A 17,047-nucleotide genomic window follows, 5' to 3' on the forward strand; every position below is an offset into this window, starting at 1 on the left:
GTCATACTGATGAAACTGTCATACTAAGCTACTACCCAACATCAAGAGGCAGATTTCTTGATGGTGAGTAGGAGCTCTGAGGTGGGAGAGTGGGATGTGGCCTTTTATTAGTTCAGTAGGATGATGTTATACCCATATACCTTACATGAAACTTTTAGTAACATTAGCTATTGCAATTTTTTTTCCTCCCCAGAGAACAAATTCATTTGGAACCAGTAATGCAGATTTGCCCCCTGGGGACCCTGGAACGTACCAGTTGGATGTTACTCTAAAAAGAGGACAGAATCTAGCTGCACGGGACCGTGGAGGTAATTGAGCTGGTGAACACTGCTTTAATAATTGGAAAGTTGCATGTTCATTGGGTAAATTTATATATGGGTATTAAAACGAAAATGCCCTGGGGAACATAACTAGTGACAGGCCACTAGCTGGATGTGACACCATGCAGTCACAGTCTCTGGGCCCAGCCATCCAGGTAGTTCTTAACCCAGTGAGGAGTGCACCTGCCTAAGCTATGGGCTGCCAGATTCTCCAGGAAAATCCAGTGCGAGAGGCTTTGCTCAAGTCAGCATATGCAACCTTTCCATCATTCATCAGTCAGGTCCCTTGGTTGTGAGATGAGATCAGGTTGGTCAAACAGGACCTGCCTTTCTAAAACCACTTTTGGCTGGGCCTGTTCCATTAGTTGTCCTGTATGTGCTGTATGATCACACTCAAGAGAATCTGCTCCATAACCTGCCAAGGTGCTAAGGTCAGGCTGACAGGCCTGTAGTTCCCTGGATTCACTTTCCAGCCCTTCTTATGAATGGGCAGCATTTTGGCTAATCTATAGTCATATGGGACCTGATGATAAATTATGGAGGGCAGTTTGGCGAGCTCTTCCACCAGCTCCCTTGGTACTCCTGTAAATCCCACCTGATCCCACAGACTTTTCCTTTTGCATAACAGATATTTATTCTGCTCCCCACCCCATCTACTAGCTCAAGGGCTAGTTTCCCTGAGAATAACTGGTCTTACTGTTACAGACTAAGGCAAAGAAGGCATTAAGTACCTCAGCCTTCTTCTCATCCTTGGTGACAGTGTTTCCCCTGCATTCAAAAAACAGTGGAGGTTTTACTTGGCCCCCCTTTTGTTGTTAATATATTTATAAAAACACTCTTTATTTTCATTCACAGCAGTGCACAGATCGATCTTTTTTTGTTCTAATTTTCTCTTTTCATGATCTAATGAGATCCTTTTACTCTTCCTTAGTTGCCTGCCTTTTCTTCCAAAGGTCATAAACCCCCTTTTTTTCCCCCCCAGAGATCCAGCAAAAGATTCCTGCTGACAAGGCTTCCCTGACAACTCATCTCTCAGTACATAGGGATATTTCAATTCTGCATCTATAAGACTTCCTTCTTAAACTATATCCAGCCTTCCTGGACCCCTTTATTTCCCAGCAGACTCTCTGAACCAATTCCAGAACAGGCTAAAGTCCACCCTTCAAAAGTCCAAGTCAAATTGCTTACTTCACCATTCCTTACTTCACCAAGAATTAAAAACTCTTATCACTATGCCCAAGGTAGGCATTCTGACCACCACGTCTCTCACCAATCCCTTCTCTTTTCGCAAAAAGCAGGTCTAGTGGAATCTCAGCCCTGGTAGGCTCCCTTGCCAGCTGTAGTCACATGGGACCTGATGATAAATAAATTATGGAGGGCAGCTTGGTGAGCTGGGCAATATCCCTGAGATTGCTTTAGTTTTTTTTGGCTGCCAGACATTCTTTGTCCCTCAGGGAATTCCACAAATTCCAAGAACCTCCTAGACTGCCTCCTCTCTTCTGTGTTGAGTTTCCAGCAGACATCCAGCCACTTAAAATCTGCTACAAGATCAAGAACTGGCAATTATGAAGTGTCAGCCAGCCACCTATACAATGCTTTATTCACCTTTTCATCGTGGTTGACTGCCCCTGAATCTTGAGCACTCAAACTTACCATCACTATCCTTGAGGTGTATACAGCTGAAACACTCCATAATGTACAGAGCCACCCTATTACCTCTTCTTCCTTGCCTGAACCTTCTGAAGAGTTTCTAAACATCCACAGCAGCACTCCAGTCAAACAAGTCACTCCACCATGTTTCTGTAATGATGACTTGTCTCAGCTTTTCTACTGCAGTTTGTTCTTCCAGGAACAAATAGTTCCTCCTGTTTGTTATCCCTACTGGGGTCATCTGCCTTAGTTGTGTTATAAATTTCAACCCTGATACTGGCGTGCTGCCTCCAGGATCATCTTTAGTGAGTGCGTTCTTATCCCCTTCTCCTTTCAAACCTAGTTGACAGCACTCTTAGTCAACCCTTCCAACTCACAAGCTAGAACCATTCTTTCTTTTACATGTTCCAAGGCTGTCAGCAAAAGACCGATTTTTCCCCTCTCTTCTCTGCTAAATCAATGCCACTCCCACCTTAACCAAAAGTTAATGCAAAAAGTTCCTGGTACAGTCAAGGGACATTTTACTGCCAAACTGTCTACATGAAGTCAAAACCTAAGAGAATTCCTGAGGTTGTAGAGTATTCCCAAGGAGCAGGGGGGTGGACACACCATAACATAATGTCCATATTAAAAATAATCTTCATATTACACAGAATTAATTTAAATACCTGATATTTGACTTCAGAATCATCACCACTGCTTCAAAAACCAAGGAACAATTTAGTTGTGCGAGACAAAACATTTTTACGCCACTGAAATTCTGCCCTGGGAATTACAGGTGTTAATGAATGTAACACAAGAGACCACTGTTTTCCACTTGCTGTAGTTTTTTTGAAACGAGGAGACATTAACTTCAGGAAAATAGTACTGACACCTTGTGGCTGGATGGAATAATGCAAAGAATGCTGCTCATAACCCTTATAATTTATGTTTAGAAGAGCATATTGCAGTTTTAAGAAAAGCTATTTATTTTGTATGTATTTTCCAGTGGATACAAATGCAGAGTTCTAAAATCTGCTGGTCCCTTGAAAAGCTGTAAAAGTTAAAGAAAAAAAGAAAGAAGTTTTGTCTTATAATTTTGCTGCTATTAATGAAGATGCAGATGTTACTGAAGCTAGAGTTGCTGTTTATTTTAATTTTGATCAATTAGTCTTGCATGCACTCCTGGATGGCTGCAAGTCTCTGTGCTCATCCCCCTGAGACTCCTCCTCTCACAGGTGGTTCAGTCCTTGTGATGCTTCCACATAAGTGTCCCATGCATATGACATTCATATGCCACATTTAACATTCTTCTTATACCTGTCAGGCTTGTTTTTCTTATCACACTTAATTGTTGTTTCTAGAGGGTTTGACTAGTGCTCTCTAGTGAGTAGTGATTGTTGCAGCAGGCATGTTGAGGACTTTGTGGACAGACTTTAATTTTCTCATCATGAACTCTGTAGGAAGTGAGTCTATATGGAAAAGAAAAGCTTGGACACAAAATGTCATTGAAGATTTAACACTGGTAGTGTCAGTGGAGTATGTACCTTTTCAAAGGCACAACATGATACTTTATAGGAGTAATTTTAACTTGATAGTCTAATTTTTATTGTTGCATTAAGGTAATATACTAGTCCTAGTAAGGACAAATTCTGTTAACTAAAACAAATACTGCCAGTATTTAATGTATGACTTTGAGAATGCATTGCAAACAATAGAAAGTGATGCAAACTCACATTTGATGTTAATGGAGTCAATTAACTGAGTATTGACGACCTGAAAAGTAATAGATTGTGACAATAAAAAAGTCTTTTCATCCAATGCTGTTTTGAATTTGACTACCTATAGAAATTACATTTAGTTCTGTTTGAAGTAACTTAGTCTCCATTTTCTTTCTGTATTACAAAGATAGAATTAATAGTATATATGGGTCTTTACCAGGAACAAGTGATCCATATGTCAAGTTCAAACTTGGAGGAAAAGAAGTATTTAGAAGTAAAACAGTACACAAGAACCTCAATCCTGTGTGGGAAGAAAAAGCTTACATTCTTACAGATAACCTAAGAGAACCATTGTATATAAAGGTAAGACAACAGCTTACATATATCTGATAATTTAGAACAGCAGAATTATTGGAAGAATTAAAGTTTTGTGATTTTATGTATACTGGAAAATTTATTGTGCAATAGTGAAGACTAAAGACTACTTAGAGTGAAAATTATTTAAGTTTTGTCTGTAGAATGATGATGTCAACATTTTTAAAAATGGCAAATAAAGGCATTTTTGTTTACTTCAGGTCATAATTGTTTTATATTTCTTTAGTGTGATTTTAGCGGAAGAACAGAGAAAATAAAATGTATTTCCTGACCCATTTTGTTTATGGAAATATCACTGCATAATGATGATATGAAGCATAATCTGTCCCATTAAGAGCAATTCAATGCTGAGGTCAGTTTTTGAGAATTTACTGAGATGTGTGCCTGATTCTCCTAAGTTTTCTAATTTTTCTGTTTGTGTGGAACACAATGAGTTTGCTTATGTGTTTCATACCATTTTCTACTCTTACAATTTTTACCTTGTAGCTCTTCCAGCTCTTCCAAATCACAGATGAGGATGGTTTTGTCATATTAGAGGCACTAATTTTTCTGAAATCACAGATTGCTTGAGTTTAGATCAAAAAGTGGCCAGCATGGCCAGTCCTGACTAATAAGCAGCAGTGTCAGTTGTATTTCTTAGATGTTGATATCAGAATGAAAACCAGAAAAAACTGTGATGATTGTTTTATACCTACAGAAGAGAAAGGTGCTTTTCTGACCCTGGTAGTTTAAGGTGATCTATCTGCAAAAGTGATTCTTAGTTGTGTAAAGCAGAGTAGATAGAAATTATGTTCCCAAAAATATATTTAGAAAAACTGTAGTCCTAGGATTCAAAATAAAACATGCATACATTGAAAATACTTTAGGAAGTATGGAAACTTGGCTTACCTAGATAATTCTCTTAGTTGATCTGAAATTACATGATGTTTTAGATCAATATCAGTCTTAATCATTATGTAATTTTTAACTGAAATGTCAAATTGTAGGTATTTTTTTTTTGTAGAGCAATACCACTTAAACATCTATTAAGTATTACTCAGTACTATGTTTCATGCTGCTCACATGACATGCACTGTCAATAGAAAAGCTGAAAAGCTAAAGAGAATCCTCAAATGGAATTTTCCTGCCTTTATTGTGATTAGTGACTCATAAGGAATTAACAGGTGAAAGAGAGAGGAAGATGCAAAGACATGCAATGTAGCCACCTGTCTTAGTTCTATGCCAAATATCAACCCTGCAGTAGGGTGTGTATTTTTTTCCCCTAGGAAAAGTGTGTCAAGTAGTATGCCTATTGTGGTTGTACTCTGAACACAGTGTATGAAGTATTTTAGGTTTTACAGCTTATTCGGATATTTTAAGACATGGTTGAATTTTACTAAGCTAAAAATACTTGGTATTTTTATCATGATAATTTGTACAGGGAGAGAGAGGAAGAAAGCAATTTTGACGTTGCACCATGAACTGAGATTCCATAATTTGTTTTCTTTTGCCACTGGAATGACTAACAGATATAGAAAATGCAAGGGTGAACACTCGGGTAGATTGATGCATGTGAGAGACTTGTGCTCACATACTTATATCCAACCCATTGGGTTTGCAGCTGTGTGCTGTAGCCTTTGAGCCAAAGGAGTTCTGTTACTACTGTCTAAATCCTGTCCATATTAAGGTATTTGTAGAAGATGAACTGTTTTGCCTTCAGAATAGCTTCTGTAGTACAAGTAGAAGTACTTAACATTAGAGATGAAGACCTTGAACTGTTGTATTCTCAATTTTCTCCTTTCTCCTTACAAGGTATTAATATGTCTCACTCTTACTTAGCTGAAGATGTGTTCTAGTCCTCAGAAAGCCTCATGTTTACCCAAAAAAAGTTAATTTATCTTAAAAGTTAGTTTTGATAATTGATCCTTTATCTTTTTTGTTGCATCTTTTCATTGTTGCTGTCCATCTTTTTTGTTTATTTCCCTGCAATAGCTGCCCCTGGATTATTTGCTATTCTTTCTTCAGATTTAGGAAGTCATAATCCATCCCAAGTAATACTTTCTGATGTACTGGCCAGATTCATGTCTGGATGTCAGTAAATTTATCAAGGTATTCTCTCTTTTAGGTAGAAAATTAAGAGGCAGAGTTCTCCTAGTAAAGTATTAATTGTCATTGTTTCCTTAAACATACCCCTTCGGTTTTAATCTTAGATTGTAATGTTTCTAACCCTTGAAAGTTGCATAACCTTAAAAATGTACAATTATATTATTTCAAACACTGATACAATATAATATAATAAATGATATAATAAAAGTGGAAGCACTTTTCATAGCCATATCCTGCCCTCCTGCTTCCATTTTGCAGGATTCATAAAGGAATCAATGTATAAGAAATAAGTGATTCTGCTTAACTTTAATTATTGTTTTGAGCTTCCTTCTTTCAGTGCCTGTGTTTATAAAAATATTTCTTTCATATTTATAAAACTGCTGTATAGTCTAGTAGTATACACCAGTGTCTCTATATGACGAAGTCTGATTTATAAACAAGCAGTTTCAGACTTGATTTTCTGGCCAGAAAGTTTCAGGTTACTTTCAGGTAGTCCTGATTCAACACATGAGAGACACTTGCTTTGGAAAAATTTCAAGAATGATTCATAGGCAGAAAAGTTCTAAAGAAAAAAATATTTCTAGTACTAAAAAAAGCTCTTGTGCATCATAGGTATTTGATTATGACTTTGGACTTCAGGATGACTTCATTGGTTCAGCATTTTTGGATCTCACATCATTGGAATTAAACAGGTATGGCACAAACAAGCCTATGGAATATTTTTATATTTTTATCTGCTAATACCTTGTTTGTGGAGCTGTAAGTAAAGCATTATGCTAGAAAATAATTATAGAAACCTACACAACATAAAACTAAAAAAGAAAATCATTTATGTTTGAGAAATTATTGTATTGTCAATGTTAATTTATTAGGTGATTGTCTATGGAGAAGGTTCACTTTACAAGTACTTTAATCTTGTTTTCATATTAGTTTCATCCACATACCCCCTAATGTTTGATATTTTTTTCTGTTTTTTAACCCATTAATGATACACTTTTGATTTGTTTCAGTACATGTAATACAGTACTTGATGCAGAGTAAAAGTATTTAGTATTTTATGAGCATTCAGCAGAAATAAGTAGAAATAGGGAAAATTTGTGCCACTTTTTTCTAAGTAGCTTCGTATTAATTCAGATGCCTTCAATTCTTATGATTGAGAAATTTTCATTATCTGAGAGTCTGAAATCCAAGTAAATGCATAGATTTTGTCTCCTAGGCAAACAGATGTTACCTTGAGTCTGAAGGACCCTCATTACCCTGACCATGATATGGGAAGCATATTTCTGTCAGTTCTGTTGGCTCCAGGAGACCAGCGAGAAGCAGTAAGTTTTAAGTATTTCAATAAATGTCATCACTCCTGTGATTGATCTCTGGTTGGATGATATAAAGCACAAGAGTAAATCTCAGATTATAAAATTAATTTGACTTTTCTAATTCTTAAGATAACACTGAGCAATGTTTCTGGTATAATATATCATATTTCACCTGAGTTGAATCCTCCCTTACTTAGTAAGAAGGGATTCAGATGGATCAGATAATGTCAGTTGTAGGTGAATAGTGCTGGTTAATATGGAGAAACATCAGTAAACTATTGGTTGAAGAATTTTGGACTTAGTCTGCTATTTCTAGTCTGCTTATCTATTCTAGATAAGAATATTTGAATCCTATTCCATGTGAAAAATAAAGTTGGAAAACGTAGTGTTTCTCCTTTTTGGCAACTAATGTTAAAGGATTATTTGATACTTTTCAATTTTTTTAATTTATATTTCAATTACAAAATTGTATCATTTCCTAAGTTTATTGTAATTCCTTCATCAGTCTTACTTTTCTGAGCTGCATTGTTGTAAGTGAAAACTCTTTCTATTATAATTGCCTTGGTTTGAAAAGATGGGTGTCTGCTAAGAAGGCAGGAGTCTCCTTTGAAATGAAAAATGCAAACACACTCCCTCTGAATTACTATAATTTTGAAATTAAGGGGCTCTCAGGCAAAGATATGGGAGTAGAAATAACAGCTCTTTATTAGGAAAAAAAATTAAAAGAAAATATAAAAATAAAAATGCAGTAATACAAAGCAACAGTGACAGAGTCAGAATATGACCTGGCACTCTGTGGGTCAGGGTGTTCGTAGCAGTCCCATTAATGGTGGCTGCAGTCCTCCTGCCAAGAAAAAGCATTATTTTGATGAAAATATCCATGGATATGGTCAGCTGCATGTTTTTGCAAGAACATATATGTTTCTGTATGCTGCAGTGTGAGACATCCTGTTGCATACCTGCGGGGTACTAGGAGATTCTGCTAGTGTTCTTTTTACCCTTTTCTCCCAGGTAGTATTAAATAGCCTAGCATGTCAGTTACTGGAACTAGGTGTCTGGTATGTAGTAATGCAAATAGGTAGAATTTTAGAAATTATTTTATCCTCTGTTAATTTTCATCATGACATTCTGTTAACACTTAATAAAAATAATGGCATATGGTGGTGATGTGCATCTAGCTTATATAAGGAGTGTATTTTTCTTTTCTTTTAGCTATATATTTTCCCACATGGCTCAGAATTCAATCTTGTAAATTTATACCACAAGAATCTTTGTTACTTAAATTAAGATATTAATTTAATTTTAGATTTTTTTTTTTTATTTGGGTAAGACCAGTCAGGTCTGAGTCAGGTGGTACTTGTCCTGTTTTTTGACACTATCCTGCCATAACCCTAAATCGTACAACACAGAAACACTGTATTTTTATGTGGACAGCACAGCACGGATTTCCTTTCTTCATCATACAGAGAGGGTAGCTACTGTGCTGCTTCCTGTTGTCTACTATTATACCAAGTGTTGCAGAAGTTTAGAAGTGAGAAAGTGAAATGAAGACACTACAGTGTAACATATTTTTCATATGGATGTTCATAAATTAACAACTGAGTGTAGAAAATATTGGGGGACTGTAGAATTGCTGGTTAGCAAATTTTTTTTATATCCAGCTGACTGGTTATAAAAGGATGAAGAACTGTGTTTATGTTATTACACATTTCATTATTAGCTTTTTTAATTTGACTCAAGTCAACAAATTTTCTTCCCATTTAAACTATTATATAGAACTTCAGTCTGAAAATGCCCAAGATTCCAGTTAATAATCAGATACCTAATACAAAGCTTAATATTTATTGGAAACCAGTCTTCCCAAGATATGAATCACAGAGCAGTTCTGGTGGAGTTGCAATAAAGTCAGAGAATTTGTGTCACAATGCAAGGAAGATGACTTACAAAATTAATATCTAATTGCTGTATGTTTAATGTGTTAAGGATTTAATAAAATTCAATTAGCTTTTTTCAGTTACTGTATGTATGTATTTATTCATTAGCTTTTATTTACTCTCAAAGGAGCAGGTATATTACAAAATCTATCACTCTAGTTGAACAGTCATCTTTGGCTAGTTTTGAAAGGTTTTCTAATAATGAGGATATTTTTATTGAAATTGATTGAAGTCAATATATTTTCAAATGTTATGCTAGAGGATTAAGACTAATTCTTTTCAACTCATGACAATGTGCAACATATAAATCAGTGCTAAAAGCAGCTCCCACATTCCCAATCTCTATAGCACACTGTTTGAATGATGGATGCTCCACCTCTACTTGGATATCTCTATACAGGTAGAAATTTGAGTGTCCTTGAAATATATAGATAGAAACCTGAGCACTTTTAAGTATGCATTAATTACTGATGGATAGAAGACACAGATACACTGTCTCTTCACATCATATGCAGTGTTTTCCTGTCATTGTAAATTTCCTTAAATCCTGTTTGTTTGATATCCCTATATAGCCTACATTTCAAAAATTAATTTTCTCTTGAATAGGTTTTATTTTGCTCAGATGATAACTCTTACATTGCTTGCAATTGAAAGTTGCAAGTAATTATGTAATTAGGGTAATACTTTACCACTTTACATGACGTGCGTGTTGTTACACATAAATAGTGTTAAATTGTAAAGCTGAAGATTACAGAAATTGCCTGGAAGTACTTAAATAGCAGTTACTATAATTCCACATGTTTTAAGATAAGACTATTTATTAAGACCATGATGGAAATAAAAAAATAAAAAGAACAGCTTCAAAACAAGAACTGTTAGGTTTCCCATGCAGCCACGGAAACCACATAGTGTATTGATTCCGTATTTTGGGCAGATCTCTAGCCATATTTCAAACTGAGCTCTTTAAAACAAGACTTGCTGTTTGTGATGTGTTGTTTGGTAACTTGTTGATGTGGATTATACTTTCCAAAGAGATCCTTTGACTGCTTGAACTGCAGTGAGGTTGTTTTTGAGGTCACGCACTGGTGTGCAGGTAAAGGAAAAGTCTTCTGAAGATGTGTTGTTGGAGGACAGGAGGTCTTGCAAAATATTTTATTGATGTTTCAAAATAATGCATGTTCCAGGAAAATGCATCCTCTCACACTGCCTAAGAAATATTGCTGCGGCTGGAGGATAAGATACTCCAAGTGCAAATTTGGAATTAAATGGGACAAATTCAGGGGCCTAGTTGTATATTGCCACCTGTCCGTGAGAGAGGTATTATTGCAAATTATTTTAAAAATAAGCAGCCAATTTGACACAGTAATAAATTGTTTTGTTTTGGATGAAGACTTGAGGTGTTAAAAGAAATTTTAAAGATATTTGGTCCACACAGGAGCATTTTTTCCCTTATCTTTCTGAAAAAAATCTGATGAAATTCAGTTTTTATGTGTACTGACTGATGAGATGATCTTGAGAGTTACAGCTAGAAAGCCCCATTTCCTCAGATCAAAGCATTACATTTTGGGATTCAGATATCAATTGAGAATATTAATACATCCATATAACTGTATGCAAAACTATATTACACTGACTAGGAAAGAGGATTATTTATTTCTGAGTCCTGATGGACTGTGAAAAGCAGTGCTTAAGTAGTTCACAGTTGTGTTTTTTCAGTAGAAGATATTGGACATAATTTCAATCATAAAGAGATTCAGTAAACCAGTTTAATAAATAAGGACACATTATTATAAGAACACCATTTATTTGAAGAAAATGCTGAGATAGCCTGCAGTTATTGAATACTATTGTTAGAGGATGGGCATATAAGCAAATCTAAATTTCTAGAAAGTCTTGTCTGTATCTTTGCCATTTGCTACCTGGTGCTTATCTTAAAGACATTAAAAGCAAATATTTAAAGTAATAATCTTGTAATGTCTCTTCAAACTATGTACATAAATAGAAGGATAGTATATCTAAAGTTATTAGAAATCCTAATCTTTTGATTTTTGACATGTGAAGGCAATTGATTTGTTGTGATATCTGAAAAATCATAAATCCTGAAACAAAAGTGATTAATGAATTATTTCTATATGCCTGTAAAGATTAGAAAGTTTATAGTGTTCAAGGGATGTTTAATCTATTTCCAGCCTAATGCAGTAAGTTGAAGTACCACTAGTTCCAACAATTAATTCCTGTTTGTTTTGTTCTGTTAATGCCGCATTTCAATTTTACTGTTTGGGAGGACAGATAGCTTAGGTAACCAGTGTAAACTAAAAAGATGTAAAATAAATAAATATGAGAGAAGTATGTATATATAAAGATGTACAAAGATTTGTTAATTTTAACTCTATTAATAAAAGATAATGTGTTATGGTGTATTTTTCATTGATTTCTACTTTTGATGATCAGTTTAAAAGAAGTCAAAAGTAGCAATTATTTTTTTTTTCTTAGACTTACTCCAACAAAGCTTATTATGTTACTTTAATTCAGACAGTGTTTATTATTTCTTTTTGGATACATGTGGTGCTGTGTGCCAGTGTGCTGTTTGTGATTTCATGCATGTGTACAGGTTTCCTGTTTGGTGTTGTAGTCATGGGTGCATGTGCATTGTGTAGTCACAATGCATGTGAGTTTTTCTGGCTCTTTTTCCATCAGCATTTAGTATACAGATTCCACAACTGGAAAACCTGCAGGAAGCAAGTTTTTCACAGCTGCATGTCACCCATTTCTTCACTACCATAGCTGTTCCCTACCTGAGTCTTAACTGGCAGTTTTCAGCTATAGGAATTTACAAAGTTGGTAGCTTGATAAGAAGCATTGTCTTGGGACCAGCAGTGACTGGGGACAGCTGTCCATCACTGCCATCAACCTAACAAACAAAGAAAATGGAAAAAAAGGAAACATACAAGTTCTACTTGGATATTGTTATTTATTGAGATTAAAGTTCAAGGCATTGTTTTTTCCTAAAATAATTATCTCAAATTATGCCTAGGTTTTTTTTGCTTTATATTAAATTATTAACATTAATGTGCTTGTCAGTTTGCTTGCTGTCTTAAATCATATCTTGTGTTATTATTTATTTATTTATTTATTTGCCAGAGGGACATTAACATCATAGAGAAGAACTCCAGCAATAGACTCGGCATGGAATATTTTAGATTAGTAAATTCCATTTAGATCATCCATCCTGATCTGACCTATGTTATATATTTATTTTATTGGGTGTTAAGGATGCTTGTTATGGCTTCAACTTACCTGGCTTTAGCTGATAATGATGCCATTTATTCAACAAGGGTGGTTGTACCTTTCTGTAGCTACTACACAAACTGAACTCCTCAGAGTTGAAAGAGTCATAGAGTGGCTTGGTTTGGAAGGGACCTTAAAGATCATCCAGTTCCACTCAACATCTTCCACTAGATCAGGTTGCTCAGGGCCCCATCCAACATGGCTGGAGCACTTGCAGGAATGGGGCAGCCACAACTTCTTTGGGTGACAAATTCCAATACCTCACCTAAAATCTAAACCTGTATAGTTAATTCAGCTGTCAGGATTTACTCTGTTCCTTGCTCACAGCCTGGTCTGAAGCACAGTGAAGCTGAGTTTGTGCTCTGACCTGTAGCTGTCTAGGATTCAGAAACTGCAAGGAAAGGAGGAGCTGTGATGTGTTGGACAGGACCCAAATATTCAGATTTTCTTCAGGGCCTGCCATGAGCCTCAAGCTGTTAAATTCTTAAGTGCCTCTCTAGAAAAATAATTTAAATGGTATTCTCCAGTTTAATGAAACATTTAGTATCTTTTACAAAGTCACAGTGCTACAATTATTATTAACTTACTGCAGAGGCTTAGGATTTAACTGTCCATAGCAATTAAATTGGCTAGTTATTTTTATTCTCACAAAAAATGATGTATATTTGAAAAATTTCTGGATATTTCAGAAATAAAACTCCCCACATATTTTCTCTCATATTAATTTTTCACCAAAATATAATTTAATTTCTTAGCAAGGAAAATATTTTAATTTCAAAATTTATTTCCATTATTTGAAATAGCAAGTGTTTTCAAAATAGTTAATAAAAATTAAAATTATGTTTATTTTCTAATTCAAAAGTTTCAATAGAAATTAATGGCCTTTGATTTATTCTTGCTCAGTGTCAGTAACAGGCTGCTAAACCTTATTAAGTTGTATAAACTAATTTCTTTGCATTTCCACAGGAATCCATTAAGCAACAGTTATGTTCACAGATAAACCTTCCAAAACCTACTTGACCAGAATGTCTCTTTTATTTAATGCTTAAGAATCTGTTGTTGGTACTTTGGCTCCCAGCAGTGCCAAAGATTTACAGATTGCTTAGGTAAAGGGACACAGAAACTGAGGATTGAGTTTTTAAAAGAGTGAAGATACAACTTTTTTTTTTTGTTCTATTTCATGTATGTAATTATCAAACCAAAGAACTATTTTTACTGCTGTGAAATGAGCAAGCAGTGATAACCTTAAGGATTTTGTAATCGATTTGTGTCATCAAAGGAGTCTCATGCAGGTTTTATCTTTTGTGGCTATATCTGTGAGTAAAACAGTAGTATTCAAAAAGGTTGGGTACTTTATTATTAAGAAATAAAAAATAAATATTCAAATATCAGTCAGAACTGAAATCACAACCTATCATGGCACATTTATTTCTTCCCATTTTTAAATCGAGTTCTTTCTGTCTTTTCTGTCTTTTCTTTCTTACAAGTTTATATAATGCATTGTCTCCAGAAATGAGACATCCATATCACTCAGAAAAGTATGCCTGCGTGTACACAGGACTGCTACTTGCCTGGATTTATTTCAGTCTGGTGTGTATCTGTTGCTGGACTGTACATGTTGCTGCTTCAGTTAGAGTGGTTGTTAAATGTGAACTGCCCTTTTTGAGACTGTTGGCCTCCTTTTCTGTATTGCAGAGAAAAGGTAATAAAAATGCTCTATTTTATTTTCAGACAATGCTAATGAGGAAGAGTTGGAAAAGATCAAGTAAGGTAACTCTAACATTTAGCATGTGGTCTTCTAGCTGGTGGCATTGGTTTTTTTGTCTGTTTTTTTTAGAACAACTATGATTTGTTGCCCAGCATGCCATATAAGACTGGAAACTTCTGGCGCAGGATTTATTGCCCTTCCAAATGTGTTTTAATGACAGTGTTCTTTGTTTCATTAAATAAACATCATGGTATAGTTCAGCTTTTAATATAATCATGAAACCTTTCAGCTTTATCACAACATTTTAAACTATCTGAAAGTCATCTAGCAACTTCTTGTCAGCATGTCCCGATTCCTTTTCTAAAACTTTTAATTTCTCAGTTAAACAATTTCCTGTGTTAATGTGAACAAAGAACTAATGCCTAAGAGTATATTTTATTTTCCTGTTATGTACTTCTCTTACTGATCTGTGTTTTTCTGTGCAAAGTTTTCACAGTGAAGCTTCTTGAAGAAAAACTTCCCCTATCACTGGTTGTGCATAGGTGACAGTCATAGCCAGGCCTTATGAGAGCATAGTGGACTCCACTTAAGAGAGTTCTTTAGAGCTCTTCAAGCTTTTCTGCTCTTAGGAGTAATAGATGTGATAAAAGTGGAGCAGTGTGTGCTGTTTGCCACAAGAGAAAGACTGAAAGTTTGACTGCAGTGGAATGCAAACAATTTTTACCTTTTTCCTTCTCTCTGTATTGTTAAAAAGAGCATATTTAATGTTTAAATCAAGTGAATTAAAATTTTTCCAAGACCTGAGCTAGTAGAGTCAATAGAATTTACCATGTAAAGGTGTTAAAATAAGAAAAAAAATAGTTCTGTGAGGCGATTCACCGATTTTGTTACATTATTTACTCTTCTAGCATATTGATGCACAATTTTAAATAGGAGGTTATTAATAAATGATCATATAATAAATAATAATAAATGCTCATTTGACAAATATTTGCATTTTTTTAGACCTATTTGTATTTTTAACCTTAAAACATAAAAGAGAGCAGTGTTGATAATTCTTGGTTTATGGATGTATTTTTCACACAGTCTGCTTCTGAGATGCAGGGCAATACTCAGTTTGTTTCCTTTGTGAAATTTATGAAACTAAGATACTTGGTGAAGTGATGATATGTAGATTTTTGATTCTCATGTGATTCATGTAACTACCAGAAATATCTAAGATGCTCAAACTGAAGAGATAAGGAGGAGCTGTGAGAATGTTAAGGGGTAGAACCGGTTGCATCATGAAAGTGTGTTAACTTCTGATGTGCTGACTATATTGGGCAGCATGTTGTCTGCATTGCAAACTGACAAAATTGTGAGCTTCAATAATTCTTAATGAACAGCGCACCATGGGAATTGGGAATTCTTTAAAGATCTTCAAGTGAGTTATTTATCCCTGTTCAGCTTTGTTACCTTTATTAAATAGCATTTCATTCAGTAGTTGGCATTTTTGCAAACTGGCATATAAGAATACTTGGCAAAAAGTGAATGTATGGTTTAAACATTGCAATTTTTTCTATGGTTATCTTAGCTGAAGTAGTCTTTTAACCTAGAGGTGTAATTCATGTACAATGTCTTACATGCGTGGCTGTGTAAATTATTTTTATCTAGCACTATGTTAGTAAAAACACATTTTAAACAAGAATGAATTGTTAAATGAGCAGCTTTCAGCTCAAAACTGCTGACTGTTTTTAAAAAAATATTTTACAAGCTTCTCCAAAAGTATGTGCATTCCACTTGCAGAAACTTAAGTTCCAAACCTATGGCCTTAAAAACTGATGGTTTTATGCCCAACTCAAAATACTTAGTTTCTGTGGCTCCTGATTTGCATTTTCCTAATATCAAAATATTTTTTTCTGCTTTAAAATTGAAACAAGATGCTTTTCCACTGGAATGAGATGCCTCTTGAGAAGAGAATAAAATTGGAAATAGAAAATAATGGTATAAGTATTGAAAGGACAAACACAGGTATAGAATTGTACGATATTTCCTAATTGAAGAAATTTACATTTGGTTCAATCTTTCAACCAGAATGTCAGAGACAAAACTCTAAGGAATTTCAGAATACGTGGTAGAATTACTGCATTTTGTGTTCTTTGAAGAATATTTGAAGATTGAGAACATTTGTGTTTTGTGCAGCTGTAAGCAGTGTTGGAAGGAAAGCTACTAAATAATGGAAAAAAAACCCAGTCAGAATAGATAGACATCTAATTATAAAAATTGTGCAAATATTCAGTAAGATTTATATTTGTATTAATTGTGTGTGAATGATAGCTGCTAAGAACAAAAACAGCAGAGTAGCATTTTGTCACGGGGGTTTCATTGCTACATTTCCAAAAGCGTGAGAAGTTTCCATCAAGTATTGATTGCCAGTTTTTTCTGTATCCGATCCATGTCATCTTTAGGACTGTGGTGACATTGGTTATCCCAGATGATAATGGAATGGTGATTCCATTATCAACAGAAGACCTGTTGATTTTCACGTATTGCAGCCCCAGTTTTCAAGGGGAATTTCAGGACCAAGAATGGAGGTGGTTGGGACTATGCTGGCACAGCCTCTCTGCAAAGTGCTTCTGCACAGTTGTGCTGTATGAATGTTTTCACCCTGTTACAGAAAATTCTACTCACAGTG

At 35.0% G+C, this 17,047-nt stretch overlaps 1 protein-coding gene across 3 annotated transcripts in view; it reads left to right on the forward strand.

Moving 5' to 3' along the window:
• The window catches only part of MCTP1 (multiple C2 and transmembrane domain containing 1), a 209,874-nt gene that overhangs the window by 56,934 nt on the left and 135,893 nt on the right, over positions 1-17,047 (forward strand). For 2 of the 3 annotated variants that reach the window (XM_031507452.3, XM_077790123.2), the window contains exons 2-6: positions 194-308; positions 3,891-4,033; positions 6,743-6,822; positions 7,347-7,452; positions 14,397-14,435. In XM_031507452.3, coding sequence (XP_031363312.2) covers positions 194-308; positions 3,891-4,033; positions 6,743-6,822; positions 7,347-7,452; positions 14,397-14,435 — 483 coding nt within the window. The remainder of the gene's footprint in view (positions 1-193; positions 309-3,890; positions 4,034-6,742; positions 6,823-7,346; positions 7,453-14,396; positions 14,436-17,047) is intronic. The other variant, XM_085568072.1, reaches the window with a different exon arrangement.

Source organism: Lonchura striata, chromosome Z (assembly GCF_050655825.1).
Source record: "Lonchura striata isolate lonStrDom1 chromosome Z, ASM5065582v1, whole genome shotgun sequence".
In the NCBI taxonomy this organism is placed as follows: domain Eukaryota; kingdom Metazoa; phylum Chordata; class Aves; order Passeriformes; family Estrildidae; genus Lonchura; species Lonchura striata.